Genomic DNA, 24237 nt, shown 5'->3' on the forward strand with positions numbered 1-24237 from the left:
ACAATCTGCACCGAGCATTGGGACGATGTAATTTCGAAAATCGTGTGTTGTCGGAATTCATTGCTTTCGATCTCTAAGTTTACACTGTACTTCTGATTTGTGTGTGCGGCCGAGGAAGTCTCAGTATGTAGGTAGAAGTGTTCGTGTGCATTGCACAGATATCCCCTTCCTTCCTGCTCGCGAAGGGGGACTGTTTGTGTTTGTTCGTTTCCATAGATGCTGCCTGGCCTGTTGAGCTCCTCCAGCATTTTGTGTGTGTTACTCAGGATCGGAAAGATATAGAAGGATTTGAAACAACTGCAGACAAAGTCGAATTAGATTAGGTAGGCATTTTGCTTTGTATATTTGAAGAATAATTTTGGGGCGTAATACCTAATTCTTACATTTTTTTTCTACATTCAAGATGCAGTGCTTGCTGTTCCTTACTTTCTTGAGGCCATTTTCACTAGGAACTCTCACACGCTAACAAACGCCGGCTGAAACGGGTCGAATTTCCTGATCTTTTAGAATCAAGTATAAGATTTGAGTGTGAAGAACCAGTTTGGAATTGTTAGAGAGAGTCAGTGAAGGAAGGGCAGAACCGAAAGAAGGCAGTGATGCAACCGTTTGCCAAGTTGAAAGAGAAATTAGTTCAGTGACCCATACATTAGGCGCGGAGTCAATCAGAGAAATCGGACTCTCTTCGAACTTTGTCCCAGACAGGAGCCGAACCAGCTTTTCAACAGGTAACCAGCGCTTTACCGGGACCTCTTTTTGTACAACACAGTCCTAGGTGGTATATGTGCCTTTCCCGGCTCGAAGATAGTCGTTTCTACAGCCGATTTGTGTCTGCTTGAGTACGCCGAGATTTTCGACCAGAAAGACTGAAGTCCCTGAACAACAGTTCAGGAACTGAGCAGAAACAAAAAAAAGCATTGGAAATGCCCATCAGGTCAGGAAGCATGTGTGGAAAGAGAAACAGAGGTGAAAGCCCACTGCTGTCGAAAAATCTCTGATCTGAAAAGTTGCGTTGTTTGTAGTTGCTGACTAATTTATCGTCATTTTCTGTTTCTGTTTTAGATTTCCCGTGCCTGGTAGCTTTTGTTTCTGTTTGATTTCACTGGAGTGAAAATGATTTGCATCGAAATTACAATTCATACCCAGCTCTATCAGATAGATCCAAACTCTCTTGAAATAAAGATAGTCAGATATTTTAAAGAAGTGCTGGAGGGGTTAAATTATACATACATGCAAAATAATATAACGATTGTTTTAGTTTTCTCTGAATATCCAAGAAGGTCGCTGGGCTGCGGAAAAATAGTCCTCAGAATAAGGAGCAAATGAAAAGGAATTTTTGAGCAAATTTTTGAACAATTTTAATTCCTGTTGTGAGGGGACGGGTGGAATCAGAAAAGTTCACCTGTGCAGAATCCACTGAAGTAATTAACGACAGAATTCCCCAACTTGTCGTTGGGGAAAACCAGTTGAGAGGCTGCATATTTTATGATGACTAAGCGCTTGCATTGCAAAGCAAAATCTGGAGAATGGCATGGTTCAGACAGCAGCTGTGGAGGAAATACAGTCTACATTTCAGGTCATCAACAAGATCTCCCGCTCTGAGATCAGTGTGTTGACTTGCCGGCTGTTGTCACCTTCTCACTGTGCAATGTCTGATCAAACTTAATGGTTTGGATCACTGACCGTTTAGTTTGGTTTCTGAGTGTGAGTATCTTATTCTGTAACTCTGATGGGCCTCTTTGATAGGTAGGTGGGCAGATTCATTCTCCCAAGTACTCTTTTTTTGGAAATAGCAATACTCTTTCAGTGTTAAAAGCCCCTTCTGCAAATGGACACAACTTCCTCATGCACTGCCAGACCTTTGTACATTGCAGAACTGGAGGTCATTCAGTCCATTATGTCCTTCCTGCCTCTCAAAGCATTCCCTTCAATTCCAGTTCCTTTTACTTCTATATTCTATTTAAAATTATGTCCATTAATCACCCCCATTCCTCCTGACACCCACCTACACTAGGGATAATTTGGAGCAGTGTTTGGGATGTGGGGTGTGAATATAGTGATTTGGGAAGTCCACGTAGTCACAGGGAGAAACGTGAGCATTCCACAGAATTTGAAGTCAGGATTAAATGCTGATTGTGGGTCAGCACAACCTGTAACACCGTTGTGCCATTCCACTTAGCCCAAATAACTCATTCATGGACCATCCCAAGCTAAGGAACACTGGCTGAAATTTATATTACCTGACACTCTCCTGCAGGAATTAACATGCTTTAAAAATAAAGTTGTGGCCAACACAGCAGTTTTTATTTGTGTAACACCATTATAAAGAAAACAATGACAAGTTAATATTGACAGGCGAAGGGTTGGGCAAGGGGCTAGCAATCCCATCCTGTAAAAACCACAAAGTTAGAGAAGCTCCAAAGAGGAATGATATGTGTGAAGACCTCGGGACAGCTTGAAAACCTGGCTCAGCGCTGAGCACTCTCGTGGTCGATGCCCCTGCAGGGCTGAGGAAGAAGACTTGGCCCTAATGATGATTTTTCAGGTGTGAGCCAAACAGAATCATTACTGGTCAAAACAATATAGGAAAGGGACAAAACAGAAGTTTCCTAATCATGAAACAGGGACATCTCTTTTATTAGGGAGAGGGAGGGAGCCTGTGGCATGTCGAGTTACCGGGTGAACAACTAGTCTTTGGGGTACTGCAAGTCTGTGTCTTTACTGATGCTTTGTTGAATGCTTGGTGGGGGATGTTGGTGCTTTTTGCTGGTCTTGTTTGACAAATCTTATTGAATTTTTTGAAGAAGTTACTAGGAAAGTGGACGAGGGTAAAGCAGTGGACGTTGTCTATATGGACTTCAGTAAGGCCTTGCTGCTGCTTGTCAGTGGGAGGGGAAGGGGGGTGGCTTTGGGGTTCTAACGTTTAATGTCATTCATTCTTTGGGCCACTCCTCTGTTTTCATGGATGTTTGCAAAGAAAAATAATTTAAGGATGTATTTTGTATATATTTCTCTGACATTATCTTTACCTATTGAAACCTGTTGGTTAATAAATAAAACAGAATGATTTTAATGTTCATTTAGCTAAGGAACATTGGCTAACATTGTCTGTAACTTATCATAACTGCCAAGGATAGGGACACTCTCCTGCAGGAATTAACATGCTTTAAAAATAATGTTGTGGCCAACACAGCAGTTTTTATTTGTGTAACACTATTATAATGGAAACAATGACAAGATGCATAAGTTAATATTAAGACAGGTGACCAAAAGCTTGAGCAAACATTACATTCTATATGCAAGCACAAAAGAATTAGTGTCAGAAATAGATGATCTGGCTTTGTGTCACACTGAAGTTCATGGCTGACATTCCACCTATTTTCCTCTACTACCCCTACAATTCTTTGCCTCCATTAACAATCAGAGATCTAGCAATCCAGTCTCCATCCTTTGAGCAGGAACATTTTGGCATGTGTTACCATTTTAAAAATGTTGTGTTCTTCAGTTTAGTGTGCCAAAGTGAATGCTACCCTCGCAACTCTGAATTGGTGAAAAGTTGATCTGGAACACTTCTCCATCTATTTCTTGTCAGTAACTCAAACTTTGAAAGGCAGGGTTGTCCACTTGATTGGCATCCCAACTATCATTCTAAATGTTGTGTTACAGGGTGTGCCATCTACAAAAAACAGTAAACTAGACTCCTCTGACAACACTTCCACAACCCATGTTGTCAGTATTTAATTTTATTGGCCTAATTTGCTTTCTTTTGCGCATTAGTTGTTTGTCAGTTTTTGTTTATGTATAGTTTTTAATAAATTACATTGTATTTCTTTATTTTCCTGTAAATGCCTGCCACAAACTGCTCAAGTTAGTATATAGTGACATATACTGTACACACTTTGATAATACATTTACTTTGACTTTTGACTTTCACTTGATTATGACCTCTAGCCCCAAAAAGGACAAAAGCAGGAGGCATTTGGAACATTACCACTAGCAAGTTCCCTTCTAAGTCAAACACAGTACTCACATGGAATAATATTGTTATCCATTTATCATCACTGGATTTAAATTCTGGATCCATCAGTCAATGTTCCATCGATCTGTCTTTGACATCGGAGCAGGAAATTTTTACATGGCCTTAAAACTGCACAGCATGTTAAATATTTTTTATAATATGCAGACTTTAAATATTGAAAATGATAATTGAATAACCACAAATTTATTAAGTTTAGAGTATATAATACAGTACAAGAAAGAAAATCTTCACGTTTACTGAACTTTTTCTCATCTGCTTTTATTACAAATCCATTGTCGATAAGCACTATCCAGATTAATTTCACACCCAGATGAGAGGTGTGTCTGAATCCACATCCAAAAGTTCCACTTCTAATCTGTTTCTGGATTTACATTTGATTGAATTCATAAGACTGGATCTACATTCACAGTCATCTCCAGAAGCTTGAAATGTTCCAACAATGTCAAAAACAATAAACAATTCTTCAAATTTGTTTCTAAGTACATAGTCCACCATATTAATGAACATAGTAATTGAACAAGTCTGAACTCTCTCTGAAGTGACAAATTTGAAATCACAGTATTGCGGCGATATTTTTGAGGCAGTGCTTTTGTCATAGTTCCTAATGGTAGCTGAGTATTTTTTTGTCAGTCATACAACATTCTCTTTTCCAAATTCAAAACTGGTAGCATTTGCATGAACAAGCTCGTCAAAAGCTTGCCATTCTCCTAACTCATTATCAGAATGAATCAAAGAATAGGCAGAGTATCAATGTCATAACTCATAGAAGCAAGCAGATCTTCCACATTGTCACTCCAACAAATAGTATTGCCAAGATACTGTTAACATAACTTGTTAAATATTGCTTTTGCACGCTGCAGTGTACGTAATTGTATTCCAACAGCTTTTCTGAAGGAATCTACAACGAGATGCCAGACATTGTTGGTTGCATTTAATGCTACTCTACTTTGTGGATTGGTCAAAATCTCCAGGCAGTAGTTGCTGATTGCACCGTTACATCCATTTACTTGCTCTTCGCAATACTGGATCAAAACTTCATAATTCCTCATTAAAGCAGAGATGCTGAAATACCTTGACAGCCATCTTACTTTGTTTAGTGGTCTAAATGACACAACATCACATTCTGTAACATAAGTTAATTCTTCCACCTTTCCTTTTTAACCAACGGCTTGCTAAATGTTTTATACACTGTTCAACAGGTTGTTGGTTAAAAAAAGAAAAGTAGAGGAATTAGCTGATGTCACAGAAGGTGATGTTGTGTCATTTACATTATACACACTGTATTTACACTGCTCTTTGCAGTGTTTCTATATTCTGCATAATTTATACCTTTGTCTAATCCCAGGTCTTCTCTGAGTGAAAAATGCAGTGCTGCGCAGATGCATTATTTCTCATCGAAGAATTGCTGCCACACCATTATTCTTTCCATGCATAATATTTGCCCCATCTGATGTAAACATCACTTTTTTTTGAGGAAGTCTGCAGATGCTGGAGATCCAAAGCAATGCATACAAAATGATGGAGGAACTCTGCAGGTCAGGCAGCATCAATGGAAATGAATAAACAGATGATGGTTCCAGCTGAGAAGGGTCTCGGCCTGAAACATCAACTGTCTATTCATTTCCATAGATGTTGCCTGACCTGCTGATTTCCTCCTGCATTTTGTGTGTGTTACCATCTTTACATATCAAGATTATTGCTGATACTGTATATGAAAAAAATTGCTTCAACAATAGTGATATTGTCACCTGCAGTTTGTTTCAAAATACCCACAAACACAGTCTTACAGGAAGTTTCATTTTCCGGTTGAAACCTAAATTACAAAGTTAACATTTTCTGTACAGGAATGTCTGCACTTTGGTCAGCAATTACTGAATGGAAAGCAGATTTCTGCAATTCTGCCATTACCTATTTCTAGAAAAACATGATTACTCAGCTAATTCCGTCACCCAGTTCTTGCTGTACCACCTCTCTGGTATGTTTACGTATTTGGCCATGTGTATATGCACTTCTTGCACAGAATGCAGAGAACCATTAATTTTAATTGCTAAAATAATCTTAACCCGCTTTGACCATATCAGAGTTAGATTTATTTCATAGAAGTAGTTTCATACTTGCTTCACACTCTTTTGGACTTTTAGATTAGATTAGATTCAACTTTATTGTCATAGTGCCGAGTACAGATACCAAGCCCAATGAAATGTAGTTAGCATCTAACCAGAAATGTGAAGAATAGTGTTATTTACAAAATAACTGCGAATAAAAAATAAGTGCTACAACACACAAATATGAAAGTACTGAGACAGAACAATATGCGTGCAATACTGCTTGGTGCTGTGATGTGAGGTTCAGCAGGGTCACAGCCTCAGGGAAGAAGCTCTTCCTGAGCCTGCAGGTGCAGGAGCGGAGGCTCCTGTAGTGCCTACTGGAAAGGAGGAGAATAAAAGGTCCGTGGTTAGAGTGAGATGTATCCTTGATAATGCTTTTTGCCCTGCCCAGGCAGCGTTTATGGTAGATGTTCTCAATGGTGGGCAATTGGGTGTCAATAATCCACTAGGCTGTTTTCACCACACACTGGAGTACTTTGCAGTCCGATACGGGACAATTGCCATACCACACTGAGATGCAGTTGGTAAGTATGCTCTCAATGGTACAGCAGAAAAAGTCCATCAGTATCCTGGGACAGAGGTGGGCTTTCTTGATGCTCCGCAGGAAGGATGCACAAAATTCTGCATTTTTCTGGTTGCATAATTTGATAACTGCAACAATATGAATTCTCTGGTTAAGATGTCATTTTACATAATCTAACTTCCATTTTCCCATATTTTCCACTGCTGAACTCACCCCCAACTTTTGCTTCCACGCAAATGGTGCATATAACATCACCGGTATCTTAATAAGTAAAAATATCAGCAATTTTTATTTTTTTGATTTTGATGTAATGATGGTAGTTCAGTATCTGAGTTTCACTGTACCTTAAATTTTGTACAAGATTTGTTCTTCAAAGTATTTAACTCTTCTTTTTTTGATATCCTTACAATACTAAAAATAATGATGAATATTATTTGAGAAAGCAAAAATTAATAATTATTATTTGAAAAGTCTAGCAAGATTGTTGAAAAAGTTATAATTTTAATAAACTAGGCACAATCAGGCAAACAATTTTATAGAAACTAGTATTTACCTTGTTCTAACAATTTTTCAATTAAAAATTCTCCTTAGACTGTGATTTTTTTGAATGACTACTTACCAAACAAATCAGAATATAGAATTTTTCACATCAAACAAGCACAAACCACAACTCATAATGATATCAGGCTGTCAAAACAACTGACATGCACGACGGCAAAGTGGCTTTGTCTGGATGGCGTCAGCATTCAGTGGGATGCTGGTTTATTAAGAGTGAGCTACCAACTTCCATTCTGTGTTTATTATTACAATTTATAACACTGTTGTAACTTGAAATCCTGACAATGTAAATACGTTGAACAAATCTAACATTGTGAGATGCTTCTTTCTCCCAAATCCTAGATTCAGGTCTTGAGATGTTGGCAATCGCATTGCTTGCCACTCCAGTCACTTCAGAATTACTACATTATCTAATTGTCTTATTGGCTTAATGTAATTTTGGCATTACCATAAAAGGGCTGACATTTTTGGAGGGTTTGTGATTTTAAATGTACACCATCAACAAAAGGCAAAAGAAAGATGTGCTTGACAAAAGATAAGAAGAACTTGGGGAAATCCTACAGTGAAAGGTTATCTTTATTAATTTCCTGCCTTTCCAAGGTGCACTAATCTCTGAAAGGAAGGCCAATTCATTCTGAAGAGTCAGTTGTTGCCTCTCTGCTGATGGTCACTGAGGCAGACAGATATAATCCAATGCACTGGATTTTAACTCTTTGATGTTTCTACTGTGGGATTTTCTAAGAACCCATTTTTAGAAATACTCTTCATTTTCTTTATCCAGAAAGTGACTAGAAAACTTCTCACCACTTGGAAATTGGCAACCGGTTTATGTAGTGCAATACAATGGAAACCTTTGTTCCGCATGCCAAGCAGACAGATCATTCCAAACATGTATATGGAAGTAGTACAAAATGAAAAAAAGGAGAATGCAGAATACTGAATTCCTTTCACAGAGAAAGCATGTAGGCAAATAAAGTAAGGGCTATGACAAGATACAATGTGAGATCAGGAGTTCATCTTTATCCTACAAGAAATCTGCTCAAGAGTCCAGTGACACCAGGATGGAAGGTGTCCTTGAACCTGGTGGTACTTGTTTGCAAGCTTTAGTATTTTCTGTTTGAAGGATGGAGGAGGAGAAAGAATGACTAGGGTGGGAAGGGTCTTCGATTTTTCTGAGGCATCAGGAAGTTGTGACAGATTCACTGGAGGCGATGAACACAAAAGATCCTGCAAATGCTGAAAATCTTGCTCAACGCACACAGAATACTGGAGGTACTCAGCATGTCAGGCAGCATCTATAGAGGAAAATAAACTGTCAGTGTTACAGGCCAAGACTCTTCTTAGCCTGAAGCGTTGACTGTGTATTTCTCTCCATAGAAGATTGGTGGAGGAGAGACTTGTTTCAATGATTGACAGGGCAGTGTTTGCACTCCTCGACAATATCTTGTGGTCTTGGACGGAGCAGTTACCTGACCAAGCTGTGTTTAGGATGATATCCATTGTGCTTCTGTAAAAATTGGTGAAGGTCAAATTCCCTTAGACTTCTGAAGAAATAGAGCTGCTAGTGTATTTTTTTGGCCTTAAGTGATTAGACCAGGACAAGATATGGTGATGGTTGCGCCTAAGAACTTGAAGAATTGAAGTGAATATCAGACTTATTTGAAAGGGAAGCTGAATAAATACATGAGGGAAAAAGATCAAAAGGTATGTGGATGGAGTTATCTGGAGGGAGCGGGGAAGGGAGTGATTGTGTGGTTTATGTACATTGGCAAGGACCCATTGGGCTGAATAGGATTTTCTTGCTACAAGAATAGAATCATTTTTATTGTGTCCTGAGGCATTGAGGTTTGTCCTGTGGGAATGGTGTCCTGTCTCATTCACTCTTTTTCATAGGTGGACCCAGCTTTGTGGACTTACTGCACTGTTCTTGTGCAATGTTCAATTTTCTGGACATTGAATCTATTCTTGACTTCATTAGAAACACAACACAATGGGTAAACCTGGAAACCAAATCTGTACAAGGATTTTCATTGGGTTCTATTTTAGGGTCTTCTCTTCCCTTTGCTCTTTCTAAATTGCAGAAACGAATTCACAATCCGATAGTTAAACATACTTTACGTATATGGTTTCCATTTCAGAAATTTTTTGGGTTGAATCAATTTGTTTTAACTATTCCTATTGTATCCGATTTCTTTTTTCATTCTTCTATTATAGACCAAGCTTATTCAGCTTGGAAGACTAAAGGACTACTACAATTTTCCAATTTATTTTTGGATAATTGTTTTATGTCTTTTGAACAATTATCTAATAAATATAATTTGCCTAGATTTCATTTTGTTAGATACTTACAGATTAGGAATTTCTTAAACACTGTACTTCCTACCTTTCCAAATCTTGAGTCTTTGGATATTCTGGAGAATTTGTTAGAACTAAATCCTTCTCAGAAAGGTGTAATATCAAAACTCTACAATATGAAAATACATTCAGAGCCCTTCTATAAGATTAAAAATGATTGGGAAAGAGAACTTAACCTTACAATCCCTATTGAGAATTGGGATAAAATTCTTCAATTAGTCAATTTATCATCTATATGTGCTAAACATTCATTAATACAGTTTAAAGTTGTGCACAGGGCTCATATGTCCAAGGATAAATTGGCTCCTTTTTATTCCTATATAAATCCTATATGTGACAGATGTCATTCTGAGATAGCGTCTTTAACTCATATGTTTTGGTCATGTCTGCTTTTGAAAAAATATTGGAAAGACATTTTTGATATTATTTCCCCGGTATTGAACATTGATTTACAACCTCATCCGATTACTGCAAATTTTGGTTTATCAATGATGAACTCAATCCATTTATCTTCTTCTGTTTGTAGAATGATTGCATTTCTTACATTAATGGCTGGAAGATCTATTTTGTTGAATTGGAAAGAAATTAATCCCCCTATCGTATTTCATTGGCTTTCTCAAACTATGTTATGTCTAAATTTGGAGAAAATTAGAAGTGTTGTATTTGACCCTTCTATTAAATTTGAAAAGACATGGAGACCATTTATTCAATATTTTCATATGATGTAATTTGACCCTGTTCCAAACCTATTCGTTTTTCCGGTTTTGATTATACATATGTTGAGAGGATCAGAGTTGGCGACACTGATGATTTTGTGCTTTTTTTTATAGATACTATAAACAGCCCTTTTTTTCCTTCCTTTTTTCCCCTTTATTAGTTATTAGGTTGTTAAATTAGTTTTTCTTAGGGTTAAATTTTTTTTCTTTTTCTCTTTTCTGCTTTTTTTTACATATAATATGATATACCTAGTTTTGCTTTGTTTATATGATATTCGTATCATTCATGATTTGGGAAGACTTAACTATATTGTAACTATTGCTTGTGTATCCTTTCATGTTCAGTTTAAATTCGTAAGTTTGTAATCCCACTATCTATGTATTAATCTTATCATGTTATTAATAATTATATTATAATATTAATAATAATAATAATAATAATAATAAAAAGATTGAAAAAGAAAGAAAGGAACACAATACACCTGAAATTCACCTGAAAAAGACCCCAGGCTTGGTCTTTTTGAAGGGGAGAAATGTATTAGTTAATCTTTTTAGATCTTTTCCACTTGTCATAAAGGACAATTACCTCTTTCTGTGTTGAAGTTTCCATTACAATAAAAGTAGGAATTAAAAAACCATTTGCGAATAGATCTGTCAATATCAATGTGCGATTAGTTGTTTTAAATATAGGATATGTAAAATATAAATGGTTTATTCCAAAAAAAATCTGCTTTCTGTGCTTTTCCCTAATTGCAGCTACCACTTAATCTTGGAATAAAGATCATCTTTAGCAAATTCACACCTGGTTGTTTCTGAGTAATAATGTGCAGCTGATGATCTTCTAAATTTTGCAGATATCCGGATGGAATACTTTGAAAAGATCTTTGAAGTGGCAAAGATTATTAACTCTCTCTGCAATGAGGTGAAGATGAATCACAAGCGATGCTACCGTTTAAAGAAACGGATTGAATGTCTCTTAGAAGTTGTAAAGGCTATTCAAACTGAGGTGCTGGATGATGGCTTAACAAAGCTTTTGAAGGAGATGATGGAAATTCTGGAGAGTGCAAGAGATTGTATTAAGTCTTTCACCAACAAACATCGGTTTTCCAAAGTCTTCAAGGCGTTTGAGATCAAGGAAGAGTTTAATCATCTCAATGAAAGACTGAATGATGCTGCAGTGGCCTTGGACCTTGCCTTACATAGTGAACAAACAAAATGGCTTCAGACTATCTTTAAGGAAAACCAGAGGATGAAGGAAGACAAGCAAGATATTGAGGAAGATCAGAAATTTCTAAACTTGCTAGAGCAGAAATTAGAGGAAGGTAATTAAGAGGTCATCTTCAGTTAGTTCATTCAGTTTATTTTTAAATTTGTGATTATGAGGTTCACCATGATAACATTACATACAGTAGGTCTTGCTATCTGCCAGTCCAAGTCTTAATGATTTATCTGCATGCCCTGGGTGTCCATTCTATTGCTATTAATCATGGCAGCTCAATCTTTTTGTTGTGTGTTCATTCATTACTGTCGACTTTATTTCCATTCTTCTTCCAAGTGATTACTTGAACAAATTTACTCTGCCCAGTCCTTACCAATTGCTCCTCTCTATCTATTACCCCATCCATTGCACTGCAGACACTTTCTACCACTTTTTGTAATGCTGTTTACACTGTAAAAATATCTTGGTAATTCGTTATTGATAAGCATTTTATTCTATATCCATCCTTTATCTTCAAACTTAATTAGCTTTTTTATACATAATTATTTTAAATTATTGAATGTTGTTTTTGTGGCATATTGGGTGCTGACTAATATACTACAGCAAATTCCTAATACATATAAATGTACAATATATGGCAAATAGAGCTGATCTAATTTCTCCCACTGTTTATTCTATTCCTATTTGTTATGACCATTCATCAGATTCCTATTCATTGAGTGACCACTCTGTTCCTGATTTCCCCAGTTGTTTTTTCCTTCCCCTTTTGCTCCCCCAGTGCACTATTCCTCTTCATTGCAATATTCCACTTCCAGTACACTATTTCCCTTCCAGTGCACCATTCCTCTCCCAGTGCACTATTCCTCTTTAGTGCTCTATTCCCCTCCCAGTGCACTATTCCTCTTCAGTGCAATATTGCTCTTTAGTGTACCATTCCTCTTCAGTGCACTATTCCTCTTCAGTGCACTATTCCTCTTCATTGCAATATTCCACTTCCAGTACACTATTTCCCTTCCAGTGCACCATTCCTCTCCCAGTGCACTATTCCTCTTCAGTGGACTATTCCTCTCCCAGTGCACTATTCCTCTTTAGTGCTCTATTCCCCTCCCAGTGCACTATTCCTCTTTAGTGCTCTATTCCCCTCCCAGTGCACTATTCCTCTTTAGTGCTCTATTCCCCTCCCAGTGCACTATTCCTCTTTAGTGCTCTATTCCCCTCCCAGTGCACTATTCCTCTTTAGTGCTCTATTCCCCTCCCAGTGCACTATTCCTCTTTAGTGCTCTATTCCCCTCCCAGTGCACTATTCCTCTTCAGTGCGATATTGCTCTTTAGTGTGCAATTCCTCTCCCAGTGCACTATTCCTCTTTAGTGTACCATTCCTCTTCAGTGCACTATTCCTCTTCAGTGGACTATTCCTCTTTAGTGGACTATTCCTCTCCCAGTGCACTATTCCTCTATAGTGCACCATTCCTCTCCTAGTGCAATATTCCACTTCCAGTGCAATATTTTCCTTCCAGTGCACTATTTTCCTTCCAGTGCACCATCCCCCCAGTGCACCCCCCAGTGCACCCCCCCAGTGCACCATCCCCCCAGTGCACCATTCCTCTCCAGTGCACCATTCCTCTCCAGTGGACCATTCCTCTCCCAGTGAACTATTCTTCTTTAGTGTACCATTCCTCTTTAGTGCACTATTCCTCTCCCAGTGGACTATTCCTCTTCAGTGGACCATTCCTCTTCAGTGGACCATTTCTCTTCAGTGCACTATTCCTCCTCCAGCACACTATTCCTCCTCCAGTGCACTATTCCTCTTTAGTGCACCATTCCTCTCCTAGCGCAATATTCTACTTCCAGTGCACTATTTTCCTTCCAGTGCATCACCCCCAGTGCACCATCCCCCCCAGTGCACCATTCCTCTCCCAGTGCACCATTGCTCTCCCAGTGCACCATTCCTCTCCCAGTGAACTATTCTTCTTTAGTGTACCATTCCTCTTTAGTGCACTATTCCTCTCCCAGTGCACCATTGCTCTCCCAGTGCACTATTCTTCTTTAGTGTACCATTCCTCTCCCAGTGCATTACTGTTCACTTCCACTCTCTACCCCATAGCTGCTCACTTCCAGGAAAACAAGAATCAGAAGCGCGGACAAGTTATATGACACTTTGAGCATAGACGTGCAGAGAGAAGTATTCTGACTAGTTGCCTCACGGTCTGGCATGGAACCTTCAATGCACAGGGTCGCAGGAGGCTGCACAGTGTTGAAGACTCAGTCAGTTCCATCATGGCACAGCCCTCCCTTTCATCAAGGACATCTTTCAGAAGCAGTGCCTCAATAAATCTGCATCCATCACTTAGGATCCTCACCATCTAGGACGTGCACTCTTCGCATTACCTCCTCCCTCTTCAGGGAGGAGGTTCAGGAGCCTCAAAACCCAAACTCAAAGCTATAGAAAGCTTCTTCCCCTCTGCCATCAGATTTCGGAGTAGTCCCTGAGCAGGCTCGAAGGGCCGAATGATCTACTTCTGCACCTATTGTCTATTGTCACTACCACATTATTCTTTTCTTTTGGCACTATTTATTTATTTTGTAGTCATTTTATGACTTTACACTGTATGGCTGCTACAAAGCAACAATGTTCATGTATGAGGTGGTGATAATAACCCTGGTTCCGATTCTGATTCTCTGAGACCTTGGCAGATTTTCTACTTCAGTGAGCTTTCTGAGCTCTACTTCCATATCCCACACACAAATCAATCTATGTTTCGAATAAACGTCATGATTCAGTGGACTAGAGAATTCCATCTGGTCATCACACTCTGAGTGAAGAAATTCCCCCTTAGCCCTAAACAACTTTTCACATATTTTCAAAATGCTCCTACCGGTTCTAAACCCTTTAATGAGGTAAATGTCTTTCCTTCATGTAGCCCATAAAGTAAGAACATAACGTAAGAAATAGGAGCAGGAGTCGGCCATCTGGCCAGTTGAGCCTGCTCCACCATTGAATAAGATGCTGGCTGATCTGACCGTGGACTCATCTCCACCTGCCTGCCTATTTCCCCATAACCCTCAATTCCCCTACTATACAAAAATCTATCCAACCTTGTCTTAAATATATTTACTGAGGTAGCCTCCACTACTTCACTGGGCAGAGCATTCCACAGATTCATCACTCTCTGGGTAAAGCAGTTTCTTATAATCTCCATCCTAAATCTATTCCCCCGAACCTTGAGGTTATGGCCCCTGGTTCTTAATCTCACCTATCTCAACTTTCCTGCCTCTATCTTATCTATCCCTTTCATAAATTTATATGTTTCTATAAGATCTCCTCTCATTCTTCTGAATTCCAATGAGTACAGTCCCAGGTTACTCAATCTCTCCTCATATTGTAACCCCTTCATCTCTGGAATCAATCTGGTGAACCTCCCATGCACCGCCTCCAAAGCCAGTATATCGTTCCTCAAATAATCAGACCAGAACTGCACACAGTACTGTAGGTGCAGCCTCACCAGACCCTGTACAGTTGCAGCATGACCTCCCTGCTCTTAAATTCAATCCCGCTAGCAATGAAGGCCAACATTCCATCTGCCTTCTTGATAGCCTGCAGCACCTGCAAACCAACCTTTTGTGATTCGTGCACAAGCACTCCCAAGTCCCTCTGCACAGCAGCACGCTGCAATTTTTTGCCATTTAAATAATAACTTGCTCTTTGATTTTTCCTTCCACAGTGGATGACCTTGCATGTACCAGCATTGTGTTCCATCTGCCAGATACCTTCTGAAATTTTTCTGCAGACTCTCTGTATCTTCTTCCTAATTTACTTTTCCACTCAATTTAGTATCATCAGCAAACTTAGATACACTCTTTCAGATCATTAATGCATTTCATGAACAGTTGAGGGCTCAACACTGATCCTCGTGGTACACCACTTACCACTGATTGCCAACCAGAGTAACACCCATGTATTCAACTCTCTGCTTTCTATTAGGTAACCAATCCTCTATCCATTCTAATACATCAACATCAACTCTATACATCCTTATCTTATGGATAAGTCTTTTATGCGGCATCTTATCAGACACCTTCTGGAAATCCAAGTAAATAATGTTCATCTGTTCCCCTTTACAACTGCACTCATGATATTCTCAAAGAACTCCAGTGTTTGTCAAAGTGGACCTGCCTTTACTGAATCCATGCTGCGTCTGCCTGATGAATCTATTTCTCTCCAGATGCCTCGCTATTACTTTTTTAGTGATAGCTTCAAGCATTTTCCCAATTACAGATGTTAAACTAACTGGCCTATAGTTACCTGCCTTATGCCTACATCCGTTTTTGAATAGTGGTGTGACACTCATCTTCCAATCTACTGGGAACTGCCCAAAGTCCAGAGAATTTTGGTAAATTATCACCAAAGCCTCTTCAGTACTCTGGGATGCATTCCTTCAGGACCAGGGGACTTGTCTATCTTTAGGCCCAAAAGTTTGCTCAGCACTACCACTTGAGTGATAGCCGATTAAGAAGGTGTATGGTGTGCTGGCCTTCATTAGTCAAGGGATTGAGTTCAAGAGCCATGAGGTGATGTTGCAGCTCTGTAAAAGCCTGGTTAGACCACACTTTATTGTGCTGAGTTCTGGTCACCACATTGTAGGAATGAGGTGGAAGCTTTAGAAAATTTACCAGATGTTGCCTGGATTAGAGAGCATGGATTATGAGGAGAGGCAAGTCAGGGCTTCTCTCTTTGCAGCAAAGGAGGACAAGAGATGACGACTGAGGTGTAAAAAAAATAATAAGAGGCATTGATAGAGTGGACAGCCAGAGCGTTTTTCTTGTGGTTAAGATGGCTAATGGTAGAGGAATAATTTTAAGGTGATTGGAGGAAAGTTTAGTGGTTGTTTTTTTTTTGCACAGAGTGAGTGACAGGTGCCTGGAATCTGCCACTGCTAATGTTAAAGGCAGATATACTTAGGGAACATTTAAGAGGGTTTTAGGTACGCACATGGATGAAAGAAAAATGGAGCATCATGTGGGAGATAAGTAATGATCTAAGGGTAGTTGAGAAGGTCAACATGACATTGTAGACTGAAAGGTCTGCACTGTGCTGTACTATTCAATGTTTTATGTCCTACCATGCCCCCTCCCAACCATACTAACATTTCTACAGAAAAGTGCCAATTGCTCTCTCCTGGCCTCTCATTGTACGCTCCCAACTAAGATCCCAATAATCTCCCCACCTCCAAATACTGACTCCCCATGTACCACCTACTCAACCCGTACTGCCACCCACACCCATCCCCAGTGCTGGGACACGTTCTGGTCAGAGGCCTGGTCAGATCTATGGGCATCTTCAGAAGTGGCACAGTTTCAAACATATAGATATGCAACATAGGTTTTAGACATTGAGTCAACGAACAAACTAACGTTGGCTTACCTCATGCTAGTGTGCATGAGAATTTCAACAGGCTCAAGTTTGTTTGCATTTTAACTTGTTCCATTCCGCTGTGGAGGCACAGAACTATAGGCATAGACTGAATCACTGCATACAATCTCCGTAAAACAATGAAAAGGAGATATTTTTCAAACAGTGAGCATTAGTAAACATGAGTTGACAGAAGAAACTGGATATGCTTTTGCATGAAATCAAAAATGTGAATGTATGGGCAGGATCCTTAACAGTGCGGCTGAGCAGAGAGATCTTGGGGTCCAAGTTTATAGCTACTTGTAAGTGGCTACACGGGTCGATAAGGTGGACAAGAAGGCTTATGGAATGCTTGCTTTTATTAGTCGCGGCATTCAGTTCCAACTTCAGGAGGTTATGTTGGAGCTTTATAAAACTCTGGTTAGGCCACATCTGGAGTATTGTGTATGGTTCTGGTCACTCCACTATAGGAAGGATGTTGAGGCTTTGGAGAGGGAGCAGAAGAGGTTTACCAGGATGCTGCCTGGTTTAGAGGGCTTGTGCTATCATAAGAGGTTGGATAAACTTGGGTTGTTTTCTCTGGAGCATCGGAGGCTGAGGGGAGATCTGATAGAGGTTTACAAGATCATGAGAAGTATAGATAGAGTGGACAAAGAGTATCTGTTTCCCAAGGTTGGAATATCTAAAGGGCATGCACTGAAGATGAGAGGGGGAAGGTTCAAAGGGGATGTGAGGGGTAATTTTTTAAAAACTTGGACTCATGGATGCTTGGAACGTGTCACCTGGTATGGTGGTAGAAGCAAATACTCTGGAGGCTTTAAGAGACGTTTGGATAGGCACATGGATATGAGGAAGATGGAGGGATATGGACATGGTGTGGGTCAGAGGAATCAGTGTTTGAGTGTTTTTGACTTGCTTTTGAGCTGGTTTGGCACAACACTGAGGGCCAAGTGGCCTGTTCGTGTGCTGGTACAGTTCTGTGTTTTATGTTCTATATTCTATGGGAACAAGAAGCAATCAGAAAGGCACATTCTACATATGTCTTTAATGCTTAGAGATTGGAGTACATGAGTGAGTCTGTCCTGCTGCCACTTCACAGAGATCCACGGAGATTCCACAAAGAAAAGCTTATGAAAGTTTCAAAAAACTAGGTAATGATAGAGATCTAGAAAATTATAAGGCTAGCAGGAAGGAGCTTTAAGAATGAAATTAGAAGATCCAGAAAGGGCCATGAGAGAGCCTTGGTGAGCAGGATTAAGGAAACCCCCAAGGCATTCTACAAGTATGTGAAGAGCAAGAGGGAATAGGACCAATCAAATGTGACAGTGAAAAAGTGTGCATGGAACCAGAGGATATAGCAGAGGTACTTAATGAATACTTTGCCTCAGTATTCACTACAGAAAAGGATCTTGGTGATTATTACAGTGGACTGAAAAGCTTGAATATGTAGACAGTAAGAAAGAGGATGTGCTAGAGCTTTTGGATAGCATCGTTAGATAAGTCACTGCGACTGGATGAGATGTACCCCAGGCTACTGTGGGAGGCAAGGGATGAGATTGCTGGTCCTCTAGCAATGAGCTTTGTATCATCATTGGGATGGGAGAGGTTTTGGAGGGTTGGAGGGTTGTGGATGTTGTTCCCTTATTCAAGAAAGAGAGTAGAAATAGCCCAGGAAATTATAGACCAGAGAGTCTTACTTCAGTGGTTCATACATTGATGGAGAAGATCCTGAGAGGCAGGAATTATGAACATTTGGAGAGGTATAATATGATTAGGAATAGTCAGCATGGCTTCTTCAAGGGCAGGTCATGCCTTACAAGTCTCATTGAATTTTTTGAGGATGTGACTAAACATATTGATGAAGGTAGAACAGTAGATGTAGTGTATATGGACTTCAGCAAGGCATTTGATAAGGTACCCCATGCAAGGCTTATTGAGAAAGTAAGGAGGCATGGGATCCAAGGGGACCTTGCCTTGTGGATCCAGAATTAGCTTGCTCACAGAAGGCAAAGGGTGGTTGCAGGTGGATCATATTCTGCATGGAGGTCGTTGACTAGTGGTGTACCTCAGGGCTCTGTTCTGGGACTCCTATTCTTTGTGATTTTTATAAATGACCTGGATGAGGAAGTGGAAGGATGGATTAGTAAATTTGTTGATGACACAAAGGTTGAGGATGTTGTGGATAGTGTGGAGGGCTGTCAGGGGTTACAGTGGGACATCGATAGGATGCAAAACTGGGCTGAAAAGTGGCAAATGGAGTTCAACTCATCAACTGTGAGGTTAAGTTTAAGAGCCGAGAGGTAATATTCCAGCTATATAGGACCCTGGTCAGACCCCACTTTGAATGCTGTGCTCAATTCTGGTCACCTCACTACAGGAAGGACGTGGAAACTATAGAAAGGATGCAGAGGAGATTTACAAGGATGTTGCCTCGATTATGGAGCATGCCTTACGAGAATAGGTCAAGCGAACTTGGCCTTTTCCCCTTTGAGCAACGGAGGATAAGGGGTGACCTGATAGAGGTGTATAAGATGATGAGAGGCTTTAATCATGTGAATAGTCAGAGACTTTTTCCCAGGGCTGAAATGGCTAGCTCGAGAGGGCATAGTGCTTGGAAATGGGTACAGAAGAGATGTCAGGGGCAAGTGGTGAGTGTGTGGAATGGGATGCTGGTGACGGTGGTGGAGGTGGATATGATAGGGTCTTTTAAGAGACTCCTGGATATGTACATGGAGCTTAGAATGTAATTTCTAAAGTCAGTATGTGTTTGGCACAGCAATGTCGGTAGTTTTCTATGTTTCTATCCTATCAAGAATATAGTGTATAGGTTTCAATGATGTTATCTAAATTCCCATTTCTTTACTTCCTCTTCTCACAATTTTCTGCTAATTCTGCACATCCGCTCTTGGGGAGTTCCTTGTGTATGGTTTCAGATTCTAAATTCTGGAGGGACTTTTTTAGCATCAGTCATTGACCTGAAACAGTAAATGATTTCTCATTCCACAGATTCTGTGTGACTGGAGAAGTTCTTCCAGCTTTTCTGTTTGTGTGCCACCTTTGAAGTATTTTCTGAGAGACCTTAAGGAAATGGTGAATGAACTGTGTTTCGGCAGCTACAGGTTACCATCTAGCATTTAGATTGCTTTTCATCTGGCTTTAGATTCATATTAATTACAGCCTCTTGCTTTCCAGTGAACATAAGTTGAAGCCTTATTTCTAAGTAACTTTCTAGAATCTCCCTGTTGAGAACTATTCAAATATTTCTAAAAATCTTGCAGGTTCATTGACATAAAATTATTCAAATATTTAACATGCACAACAAAACAAAAAATGGCATTTGTTTCCAAGACTCAGGAAGATGCATTGCTCTAAATATTCCTCCTATTTTGTAATAACTTCTATGCCAGTTTTCTGTGTTCTGACTATTTATGGTAAGAGAGCCTGACTCTGCTAACAGCTCCTAACCTGACATTACAGCATTGCTTTCAGTGGAGGAGAGAATGCAGCAGGCTGTGGAGACTTTGCAAGCTGACCTGGGAGAAGTTAAAATGAATCTGAAAGATATCCAACATATAATGGAGGCCTGTGAGTATACAATGGGAAAACAACAATACATTCAGCACATTCTTTTATTTAGGTTCTCAGTCTCACAAGGCAGGTAATATGTCACACGGTAACATCTGAGCCCACAGCCATTATTATCTATTATCTATTATCACAGTAATTTATCTATAGCCAGTTGTCCTTGAGCATACAAGTTGTTTTCTTAACTACAATAATCGTTTTTTGGTGAAGGTTCTCTGCTGTGCATTAGTCACTACCCAGACTCTGGAGTTACAAATACAACAAGTCTTTCATTCAATCAACGCAAATATGCAGCAGATCATCAGAATGGACTGATCTTTATACACTATTAAAGACACTGTTGTTAGACTTGCACCCTAAGGCCCCTCTATACATAAATTTTCCTAAAGTCCCTGCCATTTAGTCTACATGTCCTACCAAAAATTGACATCTCAAAGTGCATTACCTCATACTTATCTGGACTAAATTCCATCGGCCACCATTGTGCCCAAAATTTCCAGCAGATCTGTGTCTTGCTGTATCCACATCCAACCTTCTTTGTTATCTACAACCACACCAATTTTTGTGCCACTTGCAAACTTACCAGTTGGATCAATTATAGTCTCATCCAGGCCATATTACAAACAACAAAAGTCCAATCGGGAAATCACTTGTTAGATGCTTCAACACCCATCCACCACTACCCTCTGTCTTGTATCAACAAGACAGTTTTGGATCCAGTTAGCCAACACATCTGGAGTCCCTTACACTTTAACCTTCTGGACCAGCTTAACACGTGAGACCTTGTCAAAAGTCTTAATGAATTCAATGCAAACAGCATCTACTGTGCCGCCTTAATCAATTTTCTTAGTCACCTTCTCAAAAAACATAACCAGATTTTTGAGACGTAACTGCTCCTATACAAAGCTAAGCTGAATCCTTCTAACCTTTCCATGTCTTTCCAAGTGAAAGTAATCAAAATCTTCTCCAACATTCTCCCTGCTGCTGATATAAGGTCTATTGTCCTGCAGTTCCTTATCCTAATGCCTCTCTAAATAAAGAAACAACATTAACTAACCTCCAGCCTTCTGGTACCTCACCTACATCTACTGAAGATGTAAAAATCTCCAGCAGAGCCCCAGCAATCTTCTCTTTTGCTTCTCTTAACATTTTGATCTAATTCCAAAGGTTATGGGGATTTATACACCCGAATGTTGTGATGTTTATAACACTTCCTCCTTCCTGATGCATATGTGTTCCAGAGTATCATTCCACCCCTCACAAGCCTCCATCCTCCACGTACTTCTCCTTGGTCTATCCCGATAAGAAATTCTCATTATATCTTTGTTCATACCCTCTGGCTCCATACAAAGATTACTACTTTGGTTTTAAAGGGACCTACTCTCTCCTTAGCTACTCTCTCTAATATATTTTCTCTTTAACCCCACTTGCTAAGGTCATTTCATTGCCCCTTTTTGCCCTCCTAATTTCCTTCTTCTCTCTTTATGTCCTCTGTTTTAGAATTACAGAGGATACATGCAGCTTAAAATTAGCGGTTTTACCCTTTCAAGTCAACCTAGATAAAACAAAATGATACCAAGTAAGAACATTAATTGTGTTTCTGTTTAATGTATTTCTAAAGTCCTTGGGTGACATCTTCCAGGTAGTTAATAATTTCAGTTTTTCTACATCTTCTACTCATTTTGTTTTTGAAACTGCTGGAGCCTGTGACTTGCAGTGAGCAAGCACTTAGCTGTCCCTAAGAAAATTCCAAAAGAGAAATGCAAGCATGAGTTACCACAAAGAGGAACTCAAAGATGAGAACAAGAAGCCATAATTGATTGCTTATTTCGCTGTTTAAAATGTCAAGGAAAGTTGAAACATCAAGGCAAATGCGGAGAAGTGCAAATGGTTCTCAGAGAGGCCACTGGTTCGAGCCGCTGCCCTCAGAGGAGAAACTAGTTTGAGTTGTTTCCTTTGGAGAGGCCACTGGTTCATGTCGTTTCCCTCCAAGGGGATGCTGGTTCAAGTTTCTTTCCTCGGAGGAGCCACTGGTTCAAGTCGCTGACCTCAGAGAGGTTGCTGGGTCCTGATGCTCTTTGAGATTTTATGGAAATTTTGAGAGTTATGGATTGGACTGTGGTTCATATTGGCCTCTTTCAGTTCTATGTTCTTTTCATGCTCTCCCCCATTCCTTCTTGTTGCCGACTGGTGGGCTGGGGGTTTGGAGTTTGATGTTCTTGCTGTTGTTTCTCCCTGTGGGTGATCTTTCAGTTTTTGTATGAGGGAGGGTTTGGAGGCGGTTTGGGGGTATCTGAGTTTTTTCTTTTCTTGCGGGGGGGGGGTGGTAATTGATGCCTTTCGACTACTTCTATGGTTTCTCTATTTTTGGGCTATCTGGAGAAGACAGATCTCAGCATTGTATTCTGCACACATACTTGAATCACAAAATGAACCTTTGAACCTTTAATGTGGTGTAAAGAACTCCTGGATTTTGATCCAACCATGGTGAAGGTTGACAAGTTGTGTCAAAGTAGTGCATCAGAATAGTTGCATTTGCCTGGACTTGTGCTCTCATCTTTCCAGCTTTTGGAGATATTGATAGACTATTGAGTTGAGGGAGCAGCACTCTGCATCTAACCTATTTGTCCTGGGAATATTGGCTAAAGTAGCAAAAATATGAAGAACATGTTTTCCACTGGTTATCCAGGTCTGATGCTGATCTCTCTCTCTCTCTCCTCTTGTAGACCAAACAAAAACTTCTGTTCACCCTGTGCAGGGAATTCTGGAATTAAACCCAAAGGACATTGAAAGAGAGAGCAAGCCTTTTCTGATCACTAGTAATTCCAGATATTATAAAGGAATGTTGCACAAATTTCCAGTAGCCATTAAACGTTTTGTTAATGTTGGATCATCCAGTGTGGAGTGAGTATGGATAACAAAACAGAATTGAGTTGAATTTAATGTTAATGTTTAATGTTAATTAGGATTGATGGCTTGGTGCTTTCTTCCTTCTCCTACAGGAAAATACGCAATATTTTTCACAAAGAGGCTGAGACCATGAAGCACTTTGAATCCCCAAATATGGTGCGAATTTATGGAATCTGTATTGATCAAAGGGGTAAGCTAGCCTTAGGCATGGATTTGTAATGAGTTCTCAGTAAAAAAGGATTTGGCTTTAAAAAACACCTTTCGCAATTCAGAACCTCCCAAAGCACTTTACTGCCAACTAAGTAGTTTTGAAATGTAATCTTATAATTGTTGCAATTTGGAAAATTTAAATGAAAGCTGTTTTGATTTTTTTTTGGGTTTTGTTTCCAACTGAAATTTCTTTCATTTATTACTTGCTTTTCAGCCCACCTATCTCATTTGACTGTGAAAATGAAGTTTAGAATTACCCCATTGGCTGATATTCAGGCATTCTAATATGTTGCTGCCTTAATCCTTGCAGCATTAACATCCAGAACCGTGGGCTAGATAGGAGACTAAACTCACTCATGTGTCAGGATCAGTGCACCAGGAGGAGAAATTAAAGGGACAGAGATTCATTAGCGCAGTTAGTCGGCAACTCTTATAACCCCACTGTTGTATTATGATTATGTATTACCTCCAGGTGAGGTTAGGCCAGGTAAACTCCTTTAAATTAATCTAATTAGCTTAGGAGTAGGTAATGGAGGCGGCAGTTAGGACAGTTGAGTGCTCTGTTTGCAGTATGTGGGAAGTCAGGGCAAGCACAATTGTCCCAGAT

At 39.7% G+C, this 24237-nt stretch overlaps 1 protein-coding gene across 4 annotated transcripts in view; it reads left to right on the forward strand.

The window, feature by feature from the left end:
* The first annotated feature begins 208 nt into the window (after positions 1-208).
* LOC132406712 (mixed lineage kinase domain-like protein) overlaps positions 209-24237 on the forward strand; it is a 39729-nt gene continuing 15700 nt past the window's right edge. Inside the window, exons 1-5 of one of the 4 annotated variants that reach the window (XM_059992591.1) lie at positions 209-323; positions 11151-11618; positions 20403-20510; positions 23237-23414; positions 23513-23610. In XM_059992591.1, the coding sequence (XP_059848574.1) occupies positions 11159-11618; positions 20403-20510; positions 23237-23414; positions 23513-23610 (844 nt within the window). In that variant the 5' untranslated portion in view covers positions 209-323; positions 11151-11158. Of the gene's footprint in view, positions 324-503; positions 726-8911; positions 8930-11150; positions 11619-20402; positions 20511-23236; positions 23415-23512; positions 23611-24237 lie in introns of those variants that run through there. The other 3 variants (XM_059992593.1, XM_059992590.1, XM_059992592.1) reach the window with 3 other exon arrangements.

The sequence above is a fragment of the Hypanus sabinus genome, chromosome 17 (genome assembly GCF_030144855.1).
Source record: "Hypanus sabinus isolate sHypSab1 chromosome 17, sHypSab1.hap1, whole genome shotgun sequence".
NCBI lineage: Eukaryota > Metazoa > Chordata > Chondrichthyes > Myliobatiformes > Dasyatidae > Hypanus > Hypanus sabinus.